Source organism: Sinocyclocheilus grahami, unplaced genomic scaffold (genome assembly GCF_001515645.1).
Source record: "Sinocyclocheilus grahami isolate Dianchi unplaced genomic scaffold, SAMN03320097.WGS_v1.1 scaffold146.1, whole genome shotgun sequence".
Classification (NCBI taxonomy): domain Eukaryota; kingdom Metazoa; phylum Chordata; class Actinopteri; order Cypriniformes; family Cyprinidae; genus Sinocyclocheilus; species Sinocyclocheilus grahami.
Window position 1 is genome coordinate 73,930 of NW_015505325.1, and position 27,252 is coordinate 101,181.

The 27,252-nt window shown below is 36.9% G+C and overlaps 2 protein-coding genes across 2 annotated transcripts; both read right to left on the bottom strand.

Annotated features, from left to right (window-relative positions):
• Positions 1 to 9,153: 9,153 nt before the first annotated feature.
• On the bottom strand, positions 9,154 to 12,606 carry LOC107591760 (protein Wnt-2b-A-like). The gene is made up of 2 exons (XM_016280997.1): positions 12,587 to 12,606; positions 9,154 to 9,543 (listed from the first exon to the last, which is right to left on the bottom strand). Exons 1-2 carry the CDS (start codon positions 12,600 to 12,602, stop codon positions 9,314 to 9,316), a joined length of 246 nt encoding a protein of 81 aa, XP_016136483.1. The 5' UTR covers positions 12,603 to 12,606; the 3' UTR covers positions 9,154 to 9,313.
• Positions 12,607 to 14,602: 1,996 nt separating this feature from the next.
• Positions 14,603 to 18,527, bottom strand: LOC107591840 (protein Wnt-2b-A-like). The gene is made up of 2 exons (XM_016281119.1): positions 17,893 to 18,527; positions 14,603 to 14,834 (listed from the first exon to the last, which is right to left on the bottom strand). Exons 1-2 carry the CDS (start codon positions 18,087 to 18,089, stop codon positions 14,603 to 14,605), a joined length of 429 nt encoding a protein of 142 aa, XP_016136605.1. The 5' UTR covers positions 18,090 to 18,527.
• Positions 18,528 to 27,252: the final 8,725 nt, after the last annotated feature.

Here is a 27,252-nt window from a genome sequence, read left to right on the forward strand (position 1 = left end):
GTCTCATTCTCTCTCTGTCTGAACCTAAAGAGCTTGAGATGGTCCCAGTTGCACCAATAAGATACTGTTAAGGGTCCCATCTTTGCCAGAAGGCTTTATTTTCTATTTTATTAAACACCTCAAACCAATACTGTCAGCTCATGCATTTAAGAAACAAAACTAGAGACTATGGAGACCTTCAGTTATCCAGATGAAGGGTTCTGCGCCTTACTGAATCAAGCACAGCTCATAAAATTTTCTTTTGGAATTTCATACATTACTTTGTGTCTTCAAATGTGATGTGAATAACTGCTATTAGTCAAACTGTTGGTCTCCTGCTATTGCTGTGTCACAACCAATAAGACTGGACTGATAAATTCATCTCCACAGAGGAATTCTGGTTACGACTGAACCTTGTCTTTAGCACTAACACACACACACACACACACACACAGTGAGGACAGCGAAAAATCCCTCACACAGGGGCTATCATCATTCCTCTAAACCCAGACAGCAACACAGAGACAGAGGAGGGGGACAGAAGGTCAGGTTTGTTTGACGGTAAAGCATCACAACATCCTGCAGCGTTTGTTTTTGCTGCTGGTGTTTTAGGGGGAACAGCACTATCAGCACGTTCAGGTGTGTGTCGGGATGTTTATGTGTGTGTGTGTGTGTGTGTGTAGTGGTGATGGTGTTTTGAGTAAATGCCTGGGGAAACTATTGTAAATGTAGAGTCATCCATTAGTCACATCTGACATTTTATTGTTTTTTTATGACACTTTATCTGCACACAATACAAAAAACTGACAATCTCAGACAGCACAGACCCTGATGAGCCATGAAGACTTATTTAGATTAACTGAGTGGCAAGAACATGAGCTTTGTGTTTAGATCAATATGAGTAATAAAAGATGCACTTGTTTTTATCAGGAAAATATAAGACTGCATCCTATTAAAATTCATACTGCCCTACAAACACAAAATGCATATGAACACATTTAGTAAAAACGGAGTGAAATTCAGTTTCATAGATCATGATCTATTATGTGACAGACAGGTTTGGTTACATTCAGAGAAAACTGAGTGTGAAAATGGATATCAAGTCAATTCAAATGTAGTAGTAAAAATAATAATAACAACAATAATAATAAATTTAGAATATTTTTATCAGTTATTTTAATATGATTTATTTTGCATTTATTAATACCTTTAATTGGCTTTTATTTTTATATATTCAGTCAGCTGTTCCAATACATGTGAGTGAGTGTGAGTGTGTGTGTGTGTGCGTGCGCGTGCGATTGTTTGTTTGTGTGTGTGCGTATATGTACGTGTTTTGTATGCACATTGGTTTGTTATTAATGAGATGGGAATTGTTGGAATTTAACAATTCTGGTTCTGATTCTACTACATGATCCATGTTCCTTAACGATTCCATTCTATTAATTTAGAGAAGGAAAGAATTGACGTTTTTTATGAGTGATTCGCGTGAACAAAGATGCATTTATGTAGATCGGGGGCGCATTCCCTTCAGAAACAATGTAATCCACTGGCTCAGATGTCGGGAGCAAATGACGACTGCTATGCTCATTATTACATCCAACAACAGAACACCTCAATTGCTTAGAAATCATTCTTGTCTACATCTGCTCCGGCGTCGAAACAATGGCAGCCTGATGACAGCTCACTCAGGGCGGGTCTAAGGTAAGACACCAGTCCAGTCTGTGCTGAAACACTACTGTCAGTCAAACTATCGTGGGAGGGGCCTGTTCAAAAAACACACACGTCACACAGACAGGCATCTGAGATCGGCTCGATTTGAGAAAGGGGAAAACATTTAACCAGATCAAAAAAAAAAACACTGGGTGGATTTTTATCATTATAGGGTTGTTGCGTACACACACTGCCAACACACATTTTAGTTCAAACAACTTGTAAAAGTGCATGTAGCATCCTATGACCCTTTTAACAACCTGTTGTCAAATTACGAGATCATTTCCAATTTTTGAGAGAAATTCTTTCTATTAATTTGTTTTTGTTAAAAAAAGTTCCTCTTTGTTTCAAATGGAAGAAATCAAGACCCACTCCAAAATGACACAGCAATGTTCGTTTCATGAACAAATCATTCTTTTCTTTTTTTCTTTTTTTTAACTTTTGTTCACCTGAAAAAAACGTCTTTCCAAAGTAGACAAAAACCCCATAAAACAGATTTGAAAGTTGTGATTGTATGTTGTGAACGTTACGTGATCTACGACTTTTATGCAGTGCATGCCATTGTAAAGACTGTAAGTCTATCCCTCACAGTCTAGTTTTCATGTTAAATAGGTGTCTATCTTGACTAAGGTCTATTGGATCAGTTTACAAATCACACCAAATGATTCATTCATGAATTGGACTGATCTGATTACGGCTGTTTGCTGTTCAACTCATTGATTCAGTGTTCCAGTCGAAGACTCTCCCGTAACAACACAACGATTCAATGATCCTGAACGACTGGAGTAACAAAATGAACAGGAAAGGGGGTATTTGAGTGTCTGTGTTTTAATATTTTGACCCTGACCCCATAATCCCAGGAACCAAATTTTGTCAAGTGTATTCAGAGGGCATCGGTACATTTAAACTCACAGTCACTAAGCAACTTCAAAGGCACCTGAATTATCCCCCAGCCCTCTATCTGTCTGTTCTCTGTCTCGCTCTTGCGCACTCATACCTTTCAGAGGGCTGGAATCCCATGCATTTGACCCGGAGACCCTCAAGCCAACAAGCAGACTCAGCAATCACTCACTCATACATTTAATCAGATAATCAATATATCATAATTATAATAACATCATGCACAATATCATAACTCAACTCAGTTTTATTTATTTCAGCACATTTAAAAACAGAAGGGTTCACTTCACAAGTAGTAAAATAACAAGGATATATATACTTACAAATGTTTTAAACTCTAAAAGTACCTGCAAATACAAAGCACAATTAAATCAGATCAAATATATCCACAACTGAATATTCCCCCAATTCAAATACCAGTGTAAAAAAAAAGTGTTTTCAGCTGAGATTTAAAATTCTCAATTTACGGGGTTGACCAAATATAAAGGGGAAAGTTATTACACTGCAGAGAATCACCTTTTGACTTATTATTAGACCAAGGGACAACCAGAATATATCACCATTAAATTAATTATATCATACAAATAATAAACCATATATTTAAGTAAACACACAAATACAGTTTTGTCCAAAAGTTTTGAATAAAAATACAATACAAAAGAAAAAATAAATCATATAAAATAAATATTTTAGATTCTGCACTTGGTTACTAATCAAAAAATGTATGATATTTATTTATTTGTGTTTATGATAACAAGAAAGCTTGTGTACAAAACGTTAGATGTCAAGATGCTCTTTTGAATCATAATGGAGGACATAATCATCAAGTTTTACACAAGATTGTGTAGTTTATTCAGCTTGATGTCATTAAATCAAAATCAGAACAAATCAGATATTTTGAAATGCAAATTTTTCAAATCAACCTTGAACTCAAAATGTTAATAATGTAATTAATATAATAAATAAAATGTGAAAATTAGACAAAATGCAAAGTATTTTTACTCATGTCTCAGACTTGTGGTTTTGAAGAGCAACAATGAAAAAACAATGAAAAAAAAGGTCTTAAAATAACTCACACTGTATAGACTCCAATTCCTAGCATACTCATATGGTCAGTGAGTGCAAAATGTCCTGTGAACAGATGTAAAGACAGCACACAGTATGCCAGAAAGAGATGGATAGAGAGGAGAATAACAGGGCAGATCAGTTGAAGGCATTCTTGAGTGCTGACTCAGGGGGATTTTTTTCATGTAATGGACTCTATGTTCTGTTTTGCGATCACTCCCTCTGGCCTTCCTCTGCAATTGTATAAACATAGGTAAAACCATAAAGCTGCTCCTCCTAGAACTTATACCTCTCTGTATCTCTCTATCACATACACAACCACACTATGTATTTCACAACCCCAAACATGTGCAGTGGAACGTATATGCATCAGATCTGGCATCTTTACTCACTTTTCCTACTACATTAAAGGAAACTAATGCAATGCTTCTGGGAATATGACTATATGAAGCAGCCCTCATACTAAGCGGCACCTGTTCTCCCTTAAATACACTTACAGTAAATAGAGAGAAAAATAACCACAACTCAAAGAGCTTGAATTATATGGAATAAAATGACAAAAATGAAAAAAACATTAAAAAAAATACTGAGCATAATCGTGATTTTATGAGGGTGTGATTCCAAAATCTGTGATCAAAGCAGATACATGATATGACATTTGCTTTGTTTGAGTATGACTGCAAATCTATTACTGGTTTAGTTTACACACATGAAAGGTGTCTTTCCGTAACTTTCAGGAAATCATAGAGCATCAGGTCTGTGATTTTTGACAGTTTTTTCATTCCATAGAATTTACACATGTACAGTATGTGTGTGTATATGTACACAATTGTGTGCAAAACCATGATATTACATATGAATTTCTACCATATCATTACACAATCACCTATAATACATTATTTTTAAAAATATTCTAGATTCTGTAACAGCATGAATTCTTACCGACCTTATGAAGAGCTTCACTTGATGTCAGTCTGAGGAGGTGAATAAGGTAAAATCTGATGACATGCAGGCACTCAGATGGACAAACGGTGAGTTGGTGTCACTGACAGTGGGGGGTCTGTGATACTGATATCTTTTAGTCTGTATGTGCGCTTGCATCTTAAGCACCGTTCTGACTAGAGTCTTGGGTCTCGTTCAGACCCCAGCATCCACTGGAGCAGGACAAGGTGACAGGAGAAGTAATGAAGATGAATGTGTGTGTGTGAATGTGTGTGTGTGTGTGTGCGTGCGTGCGTGCGTGTGTGTGTGTTTCTGAGAAGGCTGCTCAGATTAAGATCAGGCTTGCTGATAAAAATGCCCGCCAGGCCACTCAGAAACCCAACACTCCTCTCTTCTCTTCTCTTTCCTCACCTCTCTTCATACCCCATTTTCCCATTCCCTTCATCTCCATCCATTCCTCTTGTATGAGTACAGGAATGAGCTTTTGGTTTCTGTCTTCCTTTATAGTCTTTTCAAAAGAAGTTCATTTAATTGCAAATATTTCCCTCACTTTTCTATGTACTGTATGTTGTATTTGTGTGTGATAGAGCTGAAGGTCCGCTACAAAATATTGTTTGGGTAAAAATAAAAAATAAAATAGTACTGTAACGAAGAGTACTGTAGGTTTAGGGCTACATAAAATCCTAAAATAAAGTTATGAGAATTCAAAAAACACACATTTAAAATTTTGCACTATTTTTGAGATCATGACAACAAATGGTCTCTAGCGACAAGCTAGACTGCTGTGTGACAACACAATTACAAACAGTCAGAATATATACTACTGTTTGTTTGGGGTCAGTAAGATTTTTTTTAAAGAAATTAATAATTTACATCATAAACTGTTCAAAGGACACACTAAATGAATCAAAGACTTCAATTTGAAGATAGATGTTGTTCTTTTGAACTTTGTTCATCAAAGAATCCTGAATTAAACATATCACGGTTTTTACAAAAATATTAAGCAGCACAACTGTTTTCAACATTGATGTGATAATAACAAATGCTTCCTGAGCACCAAATCAGCATATTAGAATGATTTCTGAAGGATCATGTGACACTGAAGACTAGAGTAAAGGCTGCTGAAAATTCAGCTTTGCCATCACAGGAATAAATTACATTTTAAAATATGTTGAAATAGAAAGTAGTTATTTTAAATTGTAATAACATTTCACAGTATTACTCTTTTTACTGTATATTTGATTAAATAAATGCAGCCTTGGTGAGCATAAGAGAACACTAAAAATCTTACTGACCTGAAACATTTGACTGATAGTGTATTTGAGGTTTGATATGTGGCCATGGCCACCCAATGTGACATGTCAGCTACTATTATATTTCACACCAACATCTTCATCCATCCAGCTAATAAATTTCACCTCATCAGAAACCCTTCTTATTCATCATTTGCATTAAAACCGTCTGCCATGCTTCACTATATTATTTAGTTAAATCCTGAGTTCTCTTTATCTGACAAGATATGTTCTGATGGATGAAGTGAATAGTAGAGTGCTGTATGAGATCATTCATTTGACCTTTTATTCGGTCTCGAAAAAACTCTCTTCTCAGAACTGAGGCTGCCGGCGCATGCAGTGCAAACCCAAAATGGGCTTCTCTGAACCAGGTTTCATAAATCACTGTGTGAAATCTGGATCCTAATCAGGATCATGCACCCTCTCACCCGCCAGCGGAATTAGGCAGACCCAAACAGACCACTCAGCAGGGCCAGATCTGTGGCATTTGTCAGATACCATGCTGCCTATTTATTTGCTGGTGACATGTGGCTGCATGCAACACTGATCTCTCTCTATCCCTCTGTTTCTATATATCTCTATCAGCGCCCTGATCCTCTAGGGTCACATTAAGTGTATTTAAGGCCACTGTTAAATGGCCTGAATTATCATACTGTAACGATTAGTAATAATGGTCCACATTCAAGGTAATCTGAGAACTGTACCGCAGCCTTATTGTGCACATGTGCTTCCCTATGAGATCATATAGGAAACAATTAATGTTTGACAGATTACAATACTTTCACTTTTACAAAATATTTTTTGGGTCTATTTCAAACAAACACACAAACAGTATGTAAACCAAACAGCAGAGTAATACAGTGCTCACAAAATGTTTTCATTTGCAAATATAATCGAGCTACAGCAGGTTTTTGCATTGAGCTACAGTCTTCATCTGTGTTTTAAAGTATACATGACAATGCGTAATTGGATATTTGAATGATTAAATAGACGTTGTGCGTTACCTCTGACTTTTGCAGCAAGTGCACAGCTCAGAGACCAGCTGTAGTCTGACTGTCCTGTATAGATGCTGAATGAAGCCGAGCTAGTCACATTATTTAGGTCAGTTAGTCCTATTTTGCAAAAAAAAAAAGGCCTGGTATGACTGACTCGACTTAACATTTTAAAAAGACAAATTGCTGTTTCAGTTCCACTCAAATCAAACTTTCAAAGTGCATGTAAACTGACCAAAGGTACACTATTAGAAATAAAGGTACAAAAGCTGTCACTGAGGCGGACCTTTTCAAAAGGTACACCTTTGCACCTAAAGAGTGGATATTGGCACCTTAAAGGTACATGTTAGTACCTATTGTACATATTAAATGGTACAAATGTGTATGTTTTGAAAAGGTACCACCCCAGTGACAGAGTGTATGGTCACATTAGCAAAAAATCGCAGATAAAAATAGATTGATGTCTGTTGTTGATATGTATGAAGCACAGCTCTATTCAGCTTTCTGTTGGTCAATGCGGCAAATTCGCTTGACTGTCTTGAACACAATGAGAAATCTGATTGGGAAAATCTTTTTCCTTCAAGTGAAATTCCTGGCTGTGTAGATTCCTATTGAAGGGACTGAATTTCTGTACTGAAAATTCACTGAACAACCGCAAATGTGACCGCAGTTTAGCCGCATTTCTGGTGCATAACAGGCTTTATACAGAAAATAAAGTGATTTATTATCAATCAATTGTGTATTTCTTTTGATAAATGCCACAAATCATAAATTGCTCTCAAGAGTGGGTCATTGAATGTTATCACGAAATTGACCATTGTAAAAACAAATTTTTCCAATAAAAGCAGATCTTCTGAAAACATGTGTTGTCAAGGAGAGAAGGACATGCTATGGTTAGAAAACAAACTAAAATCACAAGCAGACACAAGCCCCACTGTGACGGAGGCCTGTTCAAAGCTCCATCTGCCCTGTCATTAAACTAATCAGCTCATTATTGGACAGTTCAGGTTGGTCATTGGTCAGAAAGGGAGACCCTTTTATTAAGCAGTGCTTACATCTGAGATCTCTCTTAAGATTCCCTAATGCAAACTCTGATTTAAACCAAGGGGTCGATTTCTGGCTGGTTAGCATGACCCCTTTAAGGCAAGGCTGAATTTGCAGCAGCCATTTCTCCAGTCTTTAGTGTCACATGATCCTTCAGAAATCATCCTAAAAAAATTATTTGGTACTCAAGAAACATTTCCTATTATTATCAATGTTGAAAACAGTTTCATATATCTTAATTATCTCACTCAGTAGTGTATACAGTATATATATATATATATATATATATATTGATAAGGATATATATTTATTTCATTATAATATAGTAGATATTTTTACCAGTGTTCAATCCTTTATAGATGACTTTAAAAAAAAGATAAAGTGAACTTGTGCTGTCATGACATCATTATCCTGCAGTTCCAGAACAATTAGTCACATGACATTTATAGCTAAGATAATTGGCTTTAAAAAAACAATGGCAGAAGAGCATGCTGAAGAAAAGCAAAATAAACGACTCTTTATGTCATACTTAATGTATTTATATGAACTTCTGCTGAAAAAATAATAACACAGTTAACAAGTACCACAGCACAGGAGAGCTAAAGAGAGCTTAAACCTCTGCCAGTCACAGCCAGTTAACACCTTTCTTCATGTTTACATAGGCAATGATGAGTTTTATAATAACATGTCCTTTTCACTCACCTATTAGCTAATGTCCTTAGTGCATGCTCATTTATATTATTAATATTACCTCTGTAGCTTCCAGAGAAACTCTCTGTTAGGGCTCCATGTGGAGTAAGCAGCCCACATAGCTGTCATCCGTTTTGTCCTCTTGAGCCCTTCTGACCAGCCTCATTCATTCTGTTATATTCAGTACCGATAGTCAGGGTAAAATACTGTCCAGTATGGGCACGCGATGTATGTTAAGCACATGGTTGTGTTTTCAATAACACGTGCTGTACATATTCAGCTAATAGCCATAATAATATCTGATAGGCTCAGAGTCAGTTTAAAATGTTATTTTAAAAGCAGCACACCTTTTGTCACAAAACAACACTCACAGAACCAAATTCTCACGTCAAAACGAAACAAAAAATACACCAACATGTTACAGCACAGGTTGTTCTTGGATCTTAAACCTTTACCGTCCTCTTAAAAAAAGAGAGAGAGAGAGAGAAAAAGAAAGAGAGATAAATCTGCCATATCGGGCAAAGTGTGCAAGGCGCTCATGAGAAATGTAAATTTCAGTTGTAGTGCTTTCACAAAATAAGTTCAAATAAAGCCATGCAACAAGGGATTGGGGGCAGGGTAAAAAAATGCAGGGGATGGACTTCATATCCCAGAATGCCGTGGACAAAATCCTGAGGAAGGGGGGGGAGTGGCCGTGTCTCAGGTCTGGTCCAGCCATTCGGCACGTTTAGGAGCTTTGCAGGTGTGAATGTCGACAGCCTCCTCGCAGTCTTTGCACTCAACGGAGCAACACCACTTAAACTTACACTCGCACTTGGTGATGCGTTTTATGCGTGTGGTGTCGTAGCCCCGCCCACAACACATGACCTCGCAGCCATCGGTCCCCCGGGAAATCTTGTTACAGACCCGACCAGCAGTACCCAATGAACCTAGAATGCAAAGAAGGAAAATTATTACTAGTTTTGCTCCAAGACCCAGATTTTACATTGGCCGTCAAGTGGTGGCCCACAATATCTTACACTGTAAGAAATAAATCTGTAAAATAACAAAAAAAAAAGTACTGACAGCTCATTATCCATTAAGTGCAAAATTCAAAATACAGGAAAAACACCTGTAAAAAATGAATATGTTTTTACGTTGTTTTGTTTTTTTGTGTACCCCCCAAAATAAAGCATTTTATAATGTATTAAGCCCACCACAAAAAATAGTCATCAAATAATTTAATCATTCAATTAAATTCATTAAAAATGTAAATATAATTTCACTAAGATATATTTAGTGTGAAATTATGCTTATATATATATATTTTATATATGCACCATGCTCTTTTATTATTAAAATCTTACAATAACAATATTCTTGCTAAAATAATTTTTTTATATATTATTTTTCATTATAATGTAATTTGTTTATTCATATAAATTATATTAATATATTTAGTATGCATATCTGCTTTCCATTTCTACATTTATATTTATGTTTATATTGGTATTTATAACCATGTTTCATTCTTTTTGACTACCACAAAGCACAATTAAAAGGTTAATAACAAAAAAATGATAAAATCAATAGAAAAGATTCAAATGTGTAAATGCATATTTCTTGTAATTAATAAATTATCATAAAACCCTGATGTCCCAGATATGATACATAAAAAAAAAATTTAATTAACATATTTTGTCTAAAGGTTCATTAAACAGTTAGATTTTTTTTAAAAAGTGATTTCTCTGACTATGTTTAATATGTGAACAAATGAACTTAGATACTGTATACAGATGCAGAAATACAGACTTAGAAAACAAGGTTCTTTATTTGGCATTGATGGATCCATGAAAAACCTTTCACATTCATGGAATATTTCCATTGTACAAAAAGGTTCTTTATAGTGAGAAAAAGGTTCAATAGATTGTTCTTAAAATGTTCTTACCACTAAGAAAAACTGGTTATTTTGAGAACAGTTCATTGATAGGTTAATTGGGGAAACTAAAATGGTATCACTCTGACAAAAAAAATCCTTTTTACTTCATTTTCTTTATTTTTAAGAATACTTGCTAACTTTCTTGTAACACAAAGTTACAAGGAAAGTAGGACCATACATAATCAGAATGGTGTTTTGGTGAGTTTGTATGTTGATGTTTCGCAAGGTTAAACACACAGTGGACAGTGATGGTCTCTCTCTTAAAAAAAATAATCTCTGCCTGCCCTGTGGCCATGAGAACCAGAGAGTGATGGTTGTGCTGGCAGCTTTGAAAGAATGGGATTTGAAAAATGAGCCTGTTGTATCCTTGGGGTGCAAATTCCACTGGGGTGGTGGTGTTGGTGGTGGTTAGGGGGTAAGCGCATTGACCCTCTGAAATCACTGAGCTGTGAGCTGTCTGTCTGACCCAAACACACACTCAAACCATCACACTGCTGTATGAGCTGCAGTACTGATCTCAGAAAGCAGAGAAACACACTGTCCTAGCCAGGCAACGTGACACGTTTCCAGTAGGTATATGCTGTCTAAGCTATGAGTCGGCTAGTCAGTCTTAAGAATGTCCTGTATAATTATATAGTGTCCACATTTCTTATAGGGTGTTCACATGTGTTCTTGGGTTCAAAATCTGCTAAGTAGGACTGAATACAACAGAATGTATGACTGAGTGGCACACCACCTAAAAACGTATCACTTTAGAGATAAAACAATCCATCTATATAAATTATAAATAATGTAATACTATTCATAATTTATTTTATATATTAAATACACATTTTAAAAATGTCTATTTCTGACACATCACCAATTGAACATGGGATTTTTACAGGTATTCCAGATTATGTGTGTGTGTGAGAGCATTAAGGATTAACAGAGCAAAAAAAATCCCATCCCACCTCTTCTGACCCTGTCAAAGCCTCTGTTGCCCTTTTTCCCTTAAGGTTTATGGTTAGGTTTAGGGCAGGGCAGGTGTGAGAGTCAATTTACCTCAGTTACTGAATCCTATCTTTCTCTACACTATCGAGTCATGTAAAAATGAACACAGCCTATACCACTATGCATCTCAGGAGTGAGGATCCTCTAAGGAAAGTAACAGGTGACTCAGCCTATTAGTCTTGAAAAATTAAGCACTTTATAGTCTCTCATAAACAGGATATTTAAAGGAATTTCTACTATATTCTGGCTTTTCACTCATCAGACAGGCTGAGCACATCCTTTGTTCTGACGTCTGGTATGATCTAACTCTTAATTCTGAGAAATCCGTGAAACCCAAGTTTGACATTCATTTTGTTAATACTGAGTGAGTCAGCAGCAGCAGAGTTAACTAGTTGTGTCATTAGTAATGCATGAGTCACAACAGCCTAATGCTACTTGCATTATTACTAAATGAGTTTACACTGCTTGAAAGGCATTGCTGTGCTGATATTCTTCAAACATTTAGGTTTAGTTTATTCTAAACTCTTAAATTCTATTTATTAAACAACTGGACAATTAATTGAACCTGAACAGCTTAATCTTCAGACTCTGTGCTGTAGATCATGTCAGTGGTCATGATGCGTGGTATCTTTGATTCATTTGTAAACATTGTGCTTTTTAAGAAATATAAGAAAAAAACATTTGCTTTTTAATGCATGTATTCTTTGTGGAACAGGCATAACCAGAAGCAATCTGTAAAAATGAAAAAAAAAAGATTATAATAATAATAATCATTAAAAAAATATATATAATAATAATACAAAATTATGTAATATATTATTATTACATAAGGAATAAAATAATTACTAATAAATTAAAACAATTAAAGTACTAGAATTAATTAAAAGTTACATAAAATGTTTTACTATTTTCCCTCTAATTCATGCTGCCTATGTAGGCACTAGGCAGGTTTTGGAACTGAGCTTGTAACACTCTGTTAGTGCCTTGCAAGCAGTGATAATTCCTTCAGGAAATTAATACTTAGTTACTTTGTGTTTTTTGCACTTTTTCTCCTTTTTTACCTGCAGCTTTGTCCATGATGCAGTGACTGAATATAAGAAAAAAATCTAAATCATCAATTCCTCAGTAAAATAATAGATACTCCTTGTAATTGTCCAAATTTGTGGTTGAACCATATATATATATATATAACCAACCTTTTATTTAGCAAGGATGCATTAACTTGACAATAAACACATCTAAAATGTTACAAACATTTTCATTTTAAATGAATGCTGTTCTTTTGAACTTTCTATTCAACAATATGCACTGAAGACTGGAGTAATGACTGCTGAATATGGAGTTTGCATCACAGAAATAAATTATGTTTTAGAATATATTAAATAGAAAATTATTTCAACATTTAATAATATTTCACAGTGCTGTTTCTGCTTTTGAACTGTAGTGTTACATTTCTTGCATTTTTGTGACAGGTAAGATGTTCCTATTACAGTAAAATGTGTTCTTATTATAACATTAAATTTATATTATATGGCATTACTAAAGGACATACCAATAGATTTAGGTTAGATTTTTAAAGCCAATATATTTTAAATTACTTGAGAGACATTAAGAATGCCATTTTTAAAACTTTAAATATATCTGCTAAATGTGGAGTACACTAGCATTTAAATAACCTTGAAGTTATCTATATTCTAATGTATATAAATAACTTCCACCGACTTAAAATATTGTTTTAATGGAGTCTTTTATTTTAGGACCACCTGCCCAGATCTCAGTGTAACGTTATCCTTCTCACGCTGTTCTGAAGTCGTTTTCAGTTTCCTGTTGCAGTTCAAATGTATTTCAATGATCTGTGCTCATGTAGTACAATGACGTTTGGTGGACATCTATGTTTGAATCGGTCCATCATTCATACAGATATATATTCTCTGAAGAAAAATAGATTATTTTTTTAATAGTACAGTTGCTGTTTATAGGAGAATCCTCTCTTGGCAGCCTCTCCAATTCTAATTCCATTTCATAAACTGAATACGCGCAGTGCTGCGAGAGTCTGTCCGGCTGCCAGAATCATCTCTCCAAACATTTACATCCACTATGCCTGTTTATGTGGTGAAGAGGCATAGAGAATGCTGGAGGGGTGATATTTTCACACAGGGATCTTTGGAACGCTGTATGAAAGCCAAACAGAAAGCACATTTATAGTGCGCATTTCTTGCGTAAACTTCAGGTTCAGACTGAATTAAATGATCCTGTGGGGTTTTGTCTGTTTATCACACCTGGCCAGGGATTTGTGTGAATGTGGCTGGATTTTCCTGTGAGATCCGAGGCGTTTCATTAATATCCCATAGTGATAAACAGCAATGGATGTGTCCAAGAGAGCAACTGTTTAAAATATCATTATTCTATTCTAATCCATGTTGATTTACTGTAGTGACATTACAGTATGATGATCTAGGTATTTACCATATGAGAATTAATGTGTATCTGACTGGGTGAAAGCACACACACACACACACACACACACACACACTACTGGACAAAAAAAATTTATATAAATAATTAAAATAATTTTTTTTATTGTTTTTGAAAAAGTGTCCTATGCGCACCAATGCTGCATTTATTCTATCAAAAATACAGTAAAAGTAGTAATATTGTGAAATCTATTTTAAAATTTAATTTCTTGTCATGATGGCAAAGCTGAACTTTCAGCAGTCATTCAGAAATATGATAAAACTGTTTCTTATTATTATCAATACTGAACATCTTTTGCTTCTTAATATTTTTGTAGAAACCATGAAATGTTACTGTTCAAAAGTTTGAGGTATAATAAATATTATAATACTTTTATTCAGCAAGGACAAATGTAATTTACCAAAAGTGTAAAATATTAGAATGATTTCTGAAGGATCATGTGACACTGAAGAGAGGAGTTATTTTAAATTGTAATAATTTTTCACAATATTACTGTTTTTACTGTATTTTTGTTTATCAAATAAATGCTTAAAATTATCTTTAAAAAATTCATAACTATTTATTTGACTGCTTTTGCTTCCAAAACCCACACTGACACATCTCTAGTACTCACTGCGCTGTATAACTCTCCCAAAAACGGTATGGTCTCTGTCCAGTGCGCTGCAGTTCCAGCGGTGATTACGGAATTGATGCTGGCACTCTCGAATCCACTCTTTAGCCCCGCCCCCAATCGACTGCATGATGTCGGGATACTTCTGACACAACTGCCTCTGTTTATTCACCAGCCCGGGAATATTGTCACAGATCACACGGGCACCAAGGGCTCCAATATACCTGAAAAACAGACACAAACACAGAGGCTTAAAACCTGAATCTATCACAGCAGTTTTTGCCAGTTGGTTTTTGTGAGCAAATATCATTCCAAAAGTGCTGAATCAGTAAACATTCAGTGATTACGCATTGTCTAATGCCAAAGAATCTGAAGATTGAGTCTGATCATTCCCAGAATCTTACCACTCATTAGTGGAATTTCAGAGGGAAGTTTGGCAAACTGACATTTGTCATAAACATGACATTCACAAACCAACAATTAGTTATGATTTATTTGAAGGCAATTGCATAATAAGTGCAACATCATCAGATTTGGAATACGTTTTTGAACCCTAGATGATAACCTTTAGTTTTTTAGACTATCTGATCTCATATTTGGTAGTACTTATTAATCCAATCAGCCAATCAGAACAGAAGGAGATTTCATGAATTATGATCCATTCTATCTCTCTTTTACTCTCTGTATAGTTTTCACTCACATTCTGATGTTTCAATCCATCACTGTTCAATATTTATTTGTCTGACGGCAACAGAAACTGGCATAACATCTCTCTCGTTCTCATACACACCCAAAACCGTATCACATCAAGCCTGATCTCAGCCTTCACACAAACACACACTCGCTCATGTCAGACAAAAGCAGGATTTAGTTCCAAATATTTTAGTCTGCTAAAATGAGCATTTCTAATGACAAATGAAGGTTTTACCTTTTGAAAAAATCTTTGTGAATGCTGATCAACCTTTTTATTATGACTGTGTTCCTCCCACTCCGATGCCTCATTTGACTGTGATTATAGGGCTTTATCGTCCCCTGTGCTTTGTGTTCAATAGAGTTTGGAAACACTCACTCACACACACACACACACCGACAAACTGTGGTGGTTTGCAGGTTGGCTTTACCAGCAGCAGTAAATCATTATCCACAGGACCACAACCACATGCTGTAAAAACACAGTAAAATCTGCTCTCATTTACACTGCATGTCTGTCTCTGTGTGTGTAGATAGGATTAACTGGGTAAAGAATGTCCGACTGTAGTAATTTGTTGCTTCTACTACCCAAATAAAGGGTGAAAATTCCTCTCCTCCCTATTTCTCTCCATCTCTCTGTATCTTCCCATCTTTGTCTTTTTCATTATTGGTCTAATCACGTTTTCTCCTTTATATAGATTAGACAGAAAACAAGTTAGTGAAAACAATTCTCAGGCCCTTGATGGAAGATCAAAATTTGAATTAACATATTCTTTTATATCTTTCATACTTTTCATCTGAATCAGAGCCCTAAGGTTTCCAGGCGTCTGCTGTTCTGGATGGATCATTTGGGAACTGTTGGAACTTACTTGTGTCATAATGTTGCAATCTTTATGTATGCAGATTGCAATATGGTTGGACCATTACAAAACTAGCTTGTGCGTCATTCAGAATTGAACTAAGAAATTAAAGAAATTCATATGACTGTAGTTTTGAAATAGAAATGCAAAAGTTTGTCAAGACATGTTGACCTTGTTTAAAAAAGGTTCAAGGTCTTACAGACAGATAAATAGATGCCAATAGGAATTCCAATTCAGCATCCTGTGGGGTGTGTCCAATTTTTAGTTCTGAATTTTGTCCAACCCTGGAACAAAAGGTCAAAGATGAAGTTTACTTCAAAGGACACACACCCACCTTTCTATTTGTGTGGAAGTCCAGGGCAGGCTTACATCTGGCTTCATCTGTGTGTGTGTGTCTGTGAAATAAGTTCACTAGTATGAGACGCTAACAGGCCGCCCAGTAGCTTAAGAGGATTCCTGCTCTGTCTGCTTAAAGTGATGGATGAACAGATCAGAGAGATTCTTCATGATTGTTCAGGCTCATTGCACTGTAGTCACCAGCTAAGTGTGTGTGCATAGGTATCTAAGCAGGAGGCCTGACACATATTGCAGTTATTTCATTTATTCCTCTGTTATTGGCAGACACCACACCTCAAGCACACCATGAAAACCCGACCCATAACTGCCATATATAATGATGTGCAAGGCCTGTTACTATACATAAGCACAAGCTCTGGGGAAAACCCCATCCCTCATGAGACTTTTTTGAGGGGGAGAAGCCTGTGATTTGTGTGTTTCTAGAATAACTGTTTTAAATGCCAATATCTTGGTGGGGAGAGCGGTGAAGCTGCGTTCCTGCGCTAAGCGCGAAGTGTGTGTTCATTTTAGTACTTGAGTCGCCTGCCATCTCCCGACCTCTGTCTGCCCACCACCAGGGTGCGAATTAAGGGGAGTTTGGGGGGTCTGAGACCCATAATTATGGCTCTAACCTCCCCAAAGGAAATAAAAACATAAGGTTGGGGGTCTCAAAACTATATATTCGTTCACATATAAGTATAGGTCTATACATATTTCAACAGCGTTTTCAAACAATAAAACAGTGTTTTAGTAACCACAAAAGTTAGATTACAAGTTATTCAGACCGCGCTAAACAGACGCTCGCGAACAGCGCGCGTTCGCCTGAGAAGATAACCATAGCAACAGCTATATCAGTATATGTTTTATCCGTTTATTATATTTACATAGGATGAGTAAATAACATTAATAAAGTTTCGTTATTAATTTAAAATAGTCGATGTTTAGCAAACTGTATTATGGGCACCAAGACATATTCGGCTGCGTGAAACGAACATCAACATATTTCGCCCTGACAAATTACTGACAGAAATTGCTTTTTAAAAAGTCAAACACCCTGAAACCAGCCCAACACTTTAAATTACAATTAAAACGCAGATTTTATTGAAAACATTACTCCAAGGTTTTTAAACCTCTGTTTTTCATTAACCTCTCCTCCATGTGTTTTAAGAGTAGGCTATAAATACAGTACTGTACACAATAAATACCTCACTTAAACGCAAACCACTGTTATTATAAAACTGAACTGCCACTTATAAAAACTAGAACAATGTAGGCTACCTAATAATAAACATTTGCAGATGTTCAGTCTCCCAACTGACAGCAGCTCAGTCACCGTGAGCTGAGGGGAAAAAAACCCACCCGGCTTCTGCGCGCGGGGATGCAGGACGCTACTCACCACCAGGACGAGTCCACGCGCGGTGTGAGGATGAGCAGGAGAAACAGGAGAGCGCAACACAACCGCGAGGACGCACGGGGACCGTAGGATGAGCCTGCGCTGTTTCTGATTATATGTCTTAATCCTGGGTCTCCGGGAACAGCAGTAGATCTGTTGAGAATCCGGGGCGACCCAAGAACTTTACCGCAGCCAAACATAGTTGAGCGTGTCCTCCAGCGGTGATAAGAAAACACGATTCTGTATGGTAGGAAACCGGTGTAAAGACCGCTTAGGTCTGCGGGGACCTGCTAGAGTTGGGATTGCTGATAGCTGGACGGATGTAGAGCTCCGTGCGGACGATGCACGGACGCATATCATGTATCTGCCCGGATATTAGCGTGTGCCATATAAAAGTATTCCCCGAAATCTGGCAACCGCAGCAGAAATAATCCAAGCCAGACGGCAGGTTCAGAGTGCGCTTTCTTTTCTTTTTCCACCACCTCTTGAGAACAGATGAAGTCTCGGTGAGGTGCAATTGGATCAGAAAGAGTGCCAACTTTTCCACTTTTCTCCCCACGTTTTGCGTTCAGGCAGGGCTGTGAAACACGCGCCTCTTCGTTTTTCCATTGGAGTCTGCGAGCGCTGATAGCAGACTGCGCGAGATAAACCGGGGCGATGAACTGTTGCGTACTGCAGAACGAAGGGGTGGGCGACGGGGGGAGAGAGAGAGGGGCTATAGGAATGTTGACAGCCCGCCGTCTCTCCACTCTTATTGGGCAGAGACCGGAGCCCCGGGGAAGCTTGAGCTCGCGCGGGATACGCGCCGTTCCCTGGTCAGTGGAGACACGCGCCACACTCCTTTCACCTGCTGAACGACACGCAGCATCCTCATTTAGGCTACACACCATTCTGGAGTTCACGCTCACAATTTCACAAACACAGCAAAATATTCATGATGTGAGGGAAAATGAGACACACAATTTTAAAATGTATTTTTTTGAATCGTTGTCATAATAATAATAATAATAATAAATAAGCGGTTCAAATAGTTCAGCGTATCACTACAGCCAATAACCGTGGTACTTAAATTAAGGCATAAACTTAAATGTTTACTTTTGGCGAATTAAAACGTTACAGTGTGGATTTAGGGCTGCCGTATAGTGACACATATTCATTAATCAATTATCAAATATCCAATTATTGAAACAATTATTTATAAAGTGAGATAGCTAAGCTTATATAAGCAGTTTTTCTTAGTATATTTTTCTCGTATGATACTATGCAATTACAAAACCCATAAAATGATCGGTGTATCTAAAAATAAAATACTTATTACAATCACATATTTTAATGCACTCGAGCATGCAGCATTCGCACTGATTGTAGCCGCAATTGCTAGGCCTTTATCATTTGGAGAGATGCGCGTGTCTGAATACACAAGCTCGTGTTTACAGATAAGGCTCTAGAGCTTGCACGAGTGCTGCTGTGTATAAACATCGTGCGGAATCCAGTTTCAAAACATCACATACAGTATATTTGCCTGTTGCATGACTCTGGATAAGTGAAACCAATCTCTTCATTAATGCAACATGCAGGAGATATAATCTGTTATTATTATCACGGCATCCCATGGCTGCAGCTGCACTGCTCCTGTATAGACAAGATATAAAGCAAATACACCGTTTCAACAGTAGCAACTTCAGCTCCAGATGAGGGATCTGCAACACCCAAGACTGTAACACTTTACTGAGTACTTGAAAGTGTACTGACGCAGAAATAGGCCCAAATCCCCGTTGGAATTGAAACTATTAGAGTAAACTGCACTTTCCACCAAGGATGAAATGAGCAACTATAATGTTTAGTTGTAAATCCTAAATTAGGCTAATCTTATAGTCCTGAAATTTTCATTTGTACTTAAACTTTAGCCCCTTAGACGCTTTTGTCCACCTAAAGCTGGCATGGCTTATAGCCGGTGAAACAGAGAGGCCTATCCCTGGAGGAGAACATGTCAGTTCAGATGGTGATTCTATTGTGTAAAAATACTGCGCGAGATAAACCGGGGCGATGAACTGTTGCGTACTGCAGAACGAAGGGGTGGGCGACGGGGGGAGAGAGAGAGGGGCTATAGGAATGTTGACAGCCCGCCGTCTCTCCACTCTTATTGGGCAGAGACCGGAGCCCCGGGGAAGCTTGAGCTCGCGCGGGATACGCGCCGTTCCCTGGTCAGTGGAGACACGCGCCACACTCCTTTCACCTGCTGAACGACACGCAGCATCCTCATTTAGGCTACACACCATTCTGGAGTTCACGCTCACAATTTCACAAACACAGCAAAATATTCATGATGTGAGGGAAAATGAGACACACAATTTTAAAATGTATTTTTTTGAATCGTTGTCATAATAATAATAATAATAATAAATAAGCGGTTCAAATAGTTCAGCGTATCACTACAGCCAATAACCGTGGTACTTAAATTAAGGCATAAACTTAAATGTTTACTTTTGGCGAATTAAAACGTTACAGTGTGGATTTAGGGCTGCCGTATAGTGACACATATTCATTAATCAATTATCAAATATCCAATTATTGAAACAATTATTTATAAAGTGAGATAGCTAAGCTTATATAAGCAGTTTTTCTTAGTATATTTTTCTCGTATGATACTATGCAATTACAAAACCCATAAAATGATCGGTGTATCTAAAAATAAAATACTTATTACAATCACATATTTTAATGCACTCGAGCATGCAGCATTCGCACTGATTGTAGCCGCAATTGCTAGGCCTTTATCATTTGGAGAGATGCGCGTGTCTGAATACACAAGCTCGTGTTTACAGATAAGGCTCTAGAGCTTGCACGAGTGCTGCTGTGTATAAACATCGTGCGGAATCCAGTTTCAAAACATCACATACAGTATATTTGCCTGTTGCATGACTCTGGATAAGTGAAACCAATCTCTTCATTAATGCAACATGCAGGAGATATAATCTGTTATTATTATCACGGCATCCCATGGCTGCAGCTGCACTGCTCCTGTATAGACAAGATATAAAGCAAATACACCGTTTCAACAGTAGCAACTTCAGCTCCAGATGAGGGATCTGCAACACCCAAGACTGTAACACTTCACTGAGTACTTGAAAGTGTACTGACGCAGAAATAGGCCCAAATCCCCGTTGGAATTGAAACTATTAGAGTAAACTGCACTTTCCACCAAGGATGAAATGAGCAACTATAATGTTTAGTTGTAAATCCTAAATTAGGCTAATCTTATAGTCCTGAAATTTTCATTTGTACTTAAACTTTAGCCCCTTAGACGCTTTTGTCCACCTAAAGCTGGCATGGCTTATAGCCGGTGAAACAGAGAGGCCTATCCCTGGAGGAGAACATGTCAGTTCAGATGGTGATTCTATTGTGTAAAAATAGAGAGAGAGAGAGAGAGAGAGAGAGAGAGAGAGAGAGAGAGGAATTTGCCAGCCTGTTCCAGTAATTTTTAGTCCAGAAATATGTAATTTGAAGTTATACATTCTTACTGAAGCAATTTGCTTCATATTATTGGACAGAACAAGGCCTCTTGGGAGTTTTCAAAGTGAGAGACTATACTCTAATAAAATAATTCAATATGTTTGATCTACAGATTTCTGGTTGAGTACACCTGATAACACCAAAGGCTTTTCCAGCATCTTCTGCATAGTTGACCTCTTTCCAACAGTGGGTGCATAATTTTGAGATGCATCTTTTCACACTGAGGACAACTGAGGGACTCATACGCAACTATTACAAAAGATGAAAACATTTACTAACGCTCAAAGAAGGCAACATTATGCATTAAGAGGTGGGGACGGGGTGTAAAAAATTGTTCAATTATTAACATCTTGCATATTCTGCAAGGGGTATATTAACTCATGAGCATAACTATAAACTGCATTTCACATAACTCTTGTACAAGTATTCATGCGAACATACACTAACATTCACAAGTTTGGGGTTTGTACAATTTTTTTAATGTTTTTGAAAGAAGACCTTTGATCAAGTTAATGCATCTTTGTCAAGTAATAATAATAATAATTAAAAAAAAAATCTTACTGACCCTAAAATTTTAAAAAGGTAGTGTAAGTATATACAAATACATACATACATAAATTAGAGCAATACAAATTAACAAGCACATTACTGTGATACTGAACATTGATGTTTGGCTGCATGCAGAATGTCATAACTCCATGTATGAGATTAGCTCACAATCACACTCTCTGTGTGTGTGTGTGTGTGTGTGTGTGTGTGTGTGTGTGTGTGACTTTCTGACTGCTCTATAATAGACAGAACGCACACTCAAGGTGACCCCAGGGTACAGGAACACCTGAGAGAATGAGCTCACAGTTTATTTCTGTACCTGTGTGAATCTGAACCTGTGTTTGTGTGACAGGTCTTAACTCTTCAGTGTCGTCAGGTTTGGCTCTGTTTCAGGAATGAGGGCACCGTGAGTGTCCTCCCGGCTGCTTGCTCAGAAGTCCACCGCCGGCTATTTTAGAAAGGGGCTAAGGGAAACACTCACCTGATTATAAAACCTCTTCCAACTGTTTGAGTTCTACTAATTCTGTCCAATAATACATTTAATTTTGTACTGCTCAGTATTTCCTGAAAGTTCCTGAGAGTTTGTAATTTCTGATCTAAGCTTGTGTGAAAGTGCATGTATGTAAAGTATATGTTATGAACACTTGTTCTACCCTTGTTTAGTTTATTAAATGGCACTTTCCTACAATTTGGTGTCACCTACACACTCAGAAAAAAAGGTACAAAATTGTCACTGGTTTGAAAAGGTAATATGTACTTATAAAGTATAACTTTAAGCTACTAATAAATGTGAATGTGATACAGTAAAAGTAAATGTGATAGCATTTTTTTTTCTGACAATGTACTATTAGCCTTCCAGACTGAATCCAACCATTAAAATCAAACAACAATGTAGCTGTTTTGACAACAATCACTCTGTTTTATTGATATTGACATAATTGTAACAAAAATGAAGGTTATTCAACTACAAACTAAAATTACACCTCTTTCATTTTTATTCATAAAAAAAAATCAAGCACAAATAAGAGTTTTAACCTGTATTTAGTCAAGTCTATAAGGTTCTAAAAATACAACTCCTATATAAAATATATGAATAATAAAATAGCTCTTATAATATTTAGTTATTTAGACCTCCTGAGGTTGATGACATTGATCATTTGTTAAAAATGAAAATAGTATAGATTTTAGTTTTTTCTAGCCCTGTTTTGTACTCTGTGGAAAATGTCAAATATATTGACTAATTTGGTACTTATAAATTTCCAATATTAGTAATCTACTCACATTTAACATTGTACCATTACCATTTAGCATTTAAATCCATTCTACAGAATTCTACAGATTCTGTAGATTTTAAAGATTTTTCTTACAAAATCAGCACACAAAATGTTACAAAAAATAAGCAGATTACATCTGGGCCTCGTTCTGTTGTATTGTATCACATGAGGCTGCTGATGTTGAAAGTTATAATGCAGAAGTTTTATAGTTCTGTACATTGTTCAAAGAAAAAAAAAGCCTCTGTCACTCTGTGGGAATATGAACCCATCAGCACAGTTTTTAAAACTAATGCTGATAAAGCAAAAGACTCATGAGAACATAAGAAAATTCTGCAGTATCAATACTGCATAAATATCCACATAAACATAAAATAACACACCATTTTGATGTATCTGCATAATTTTAATGGTTTTGATAATCATTTAACTAGTTAAAACATCTTGGTCTTCTGACCTAAGTAATCTAAAATCAGACTGGCTGCCATACAAACAGACGGAGACGACCAGTGCAGCGAATGAGCAGAACACAAGTGACAATTAACATTAATCAGCATGTATTCATGAGCATTACTCTAAAATGAAGTAAAGGTCAATAAGAATAAAGCATCTAAATATACCTCCACTGGAAAGAGAGAAAGAAAAAAGAGAGAGACTGCACCATGCTGTCATCTGTCTCAGACTTTACACTAATTTATGGTCTTGTATTTTTGGATGTTCTGACAGCATGAAGGAATCTATTCACATTCAGACACTCTGATGTGACTCTCTGAATCTAAATCTCTTTCCAGCTACTGTGCACACATACATACACTCTCTCACCCAAAGACACTTGTTACCTATCATTCAGTTACATAAGTGATGATATAAACATCCGATATAGAATTTATTGTGGTTTTTGAATAAATATGTTTACTGGGTTATTTAATTGATTTAAGGCCATTTACACTGCAAGTTAATAGTACATTAGAGATATCTTACCACAATTTTAAATAGGCTATATTTAGACCGTAGATTTCGTATAATTTACTATCAGCTTACAGTGATGCAAAACAAATAAGTAAGTGTTTAACTTTTTCCTAAGTGATTTCAGTTGTTTCAGTAATTTTGGAGACTGTGTATCTGTGTCAGACAGGATACAGCTCAGCATTGGGAACCGCAGATGAGGAAATGATGCAGGAGAGACTCTCTGTCTCTTTCTATTTCCCCGTCTGTCTCTGAGTCATGCAGTGAGGGTCACATGTCATGACGCATCACCATTTGAGCATTATCTGTCCGCTGCTACTTTCTGACCTTAAACTAGCTGCTGCAAACAAGGTGACCAAAATGTACATTACACACACACACACACACAGGATCTGACTAGGCAGGACAACGCACAGCCTAAAATAAGTTCACATCTCCAGACTGGGCCCCTCACTGTCTGCATCACTGTCTGTCTGCTGAGAGGAGAACAGAGGGATATAGAGGGAGTGTCAATTTTATATTGGACCTCCTCTCCTCTCCTCCTCTGTGGTTAATATGGGGAAATCTCTCTCTCTCTCTGGTACGACGCCATCCTGCTCAACCAGATTAATGTGTTTATAACTAATTCAGCAATTTCAGTAAACAAGTCCTGGCGCAACCTCTCTCACTTTTTCTTGCAAGAGTATTACCTCTCTCTATATATAGTAATAAATGTGAATAAAAAAAATAAAAAAATCTATCTATCATCTGATAAAATGATTATCATTTAATCTTTTTTTTTCTTGCAGATAACTCAATGCTGTCATGTTAAGACATGCACGGATCTGTTCACTGTCTGCATCACTGTCTGTCTGCTGAGAGGAGAACAGAGGGATATAGAGGGAGTGTCAATTTTATATTGGACCTCCTCTCCTCTCCTCCTCTGTGGTTAATATGGGGAAATCTCTCTCTCTCTCTGGTACGACGCCATCCTGCTCAACCAGATTAATGTGTTTATAACTAATTCAGCGATTTCAGTAAACAAGTCCTGGCGCAACCTCTCTCACTTTTTCTTGCAAGAGTATTACCTCTCTCTATATATAGTAATAAATGTGAATAAAAAAAATAAAAAAATCTATCTATCATCTGATAAAATGATTATCATTTAATCTTTTTTTTTCTTGCAGATAACTCAATGCTGTCATGTTAAGACATGCACGGATCTGTTACATGCAGACCACCTCTTACAGCACAGCAGGAAGGAACAACCCCAGTGATCTGTATAAGATCACATGTGCTCATTCACTGCTCATGTCCAACATGTCACAGTGCCTCATGGTGTGTAATGTGTGTATGTGTGTGTGTGTGTGTGTGTGTGTGTGTGTGTGTGTGTGTGTGTGTGTGTGAGAGAGAGTTAATATGTCTTCGTCAGCAGTGCTGTCAGCTCTGTGCAGGGTCAGTGTGTTGATGTGTCTGTGAATGTGCCTCACTTTCCCTTTCTGTCTCACACTCGCTCACTCTTTCGCACGATGCAGGACGGTTTGTTGAAGCGGAGCTGTTTATTTTGCAGAATTTGCTCTGATCTCTTGCACTACAGGAGGAAACTGAATTCCAAACTGCTGCAGAGTCATGTGACGGCCTGCACGTTTAACTGAGGAGTGAATACATGTGGACCGGATGTCAGCTGATTTTGAAAGGTGAAGCTGAGGAATTTCAAATAAGATGGAAGTGATCCGAAGTGAAGTTAGATTAAGGCTTTGTTAACACTGCACCAAATTCTGATTTGCCTTCAAACCTGATCTTTAATAAGCATCAACATGAAGTCAAGAGACATAATGAAGAAAAATTGACAGTGACTCATGTCCAACTCACTGTCTGTGCTTGTGTCCTTCATGACATCCCACCATGGTGTTGAATTTACAAGGCACATTCAAGAAAGTAATGCATTTACACATTCATGCATGTGCTTTGTCTAACACAGACATATACACTCACTCACTCAGTCATCATTCAATACATTGTACATGTCACAATGTACCACCAATGTTTTGGGTTGTCATCACATTTTTCCAAAGAGACAAAAACCTACTTGAAATTAAATCTGTTCAAACTGTTTTAATTCTGATTTTAAACCACATTAATGTAAAAACCTAATTTCATCTTTTTTGCAGATTCAGAGTGTAAACATCTAAACAATCTAGATCGCATCCAAAAATTTTATTTTTGCTGCCTGTTTGAACAAAGCCTTAAAATGAATCTAAGTTTAAATAAGATTCACATAACGTTGATTATTAAAGTGACTTGTGAGAACATGCAAATATTGCATTTGCTGGCAATTAAGCAAATTAAGATTAAACAACAAGTGCCATTAAATGGACACTTCAACCAAAAATGAAAGCTGTCATAATTTACTCAATCTCATGTCATAACAAACCTATATGACTGTCTTCCTTCTGTGGAACATGAAAGAACATATTTTGAAAAATGTCTCAACAGTGTTTTGTGTCTCTCTCTCTCTCTCTCTCTATACAGTGGAAGTCAATGGGGTCCAATTTAGTTTGAACCGCGCTGTTCTTCATCTTTTTGTGTTATGTACAATGATGAGTTTTGGAATGACATGACGGTACACTCCAAGAAATGTTGGGTTAAATACAACCCAGTGCTGGGTTGGGTTACTACCCAGAAGGTTGGGTTAAACATTTAACCCAACCGCTGGGTCAAAACAACCCAATTGCTGGGTTTGTCCCTATTTTACCCAGCACTGGGTTGTATTTAACCCAGCATTTTTTAGAGTATATATGTAAATGAAGGTATAAGTATTTGACAGAATTTTCATTTTTGGGTGAACTATTCCTTTAAGCACAAAATTACCAAGCAAATTAAACTGAAAAACTGTTTGTAATGCAACATACTTATATGTTTGTATTTTTGTGTGTACATAATCTAAGGGCCACACATGATGTTTCAGCCTGGAGGGGGTCAACATGAGAGAGAGAGAGAGAGAGAGAGAGAGAGAATGAGAGTACCTAGAGTAACTATTCTCTGAGCGATGACACTAGAGTAACTATTCTCTGAGCGATGACAC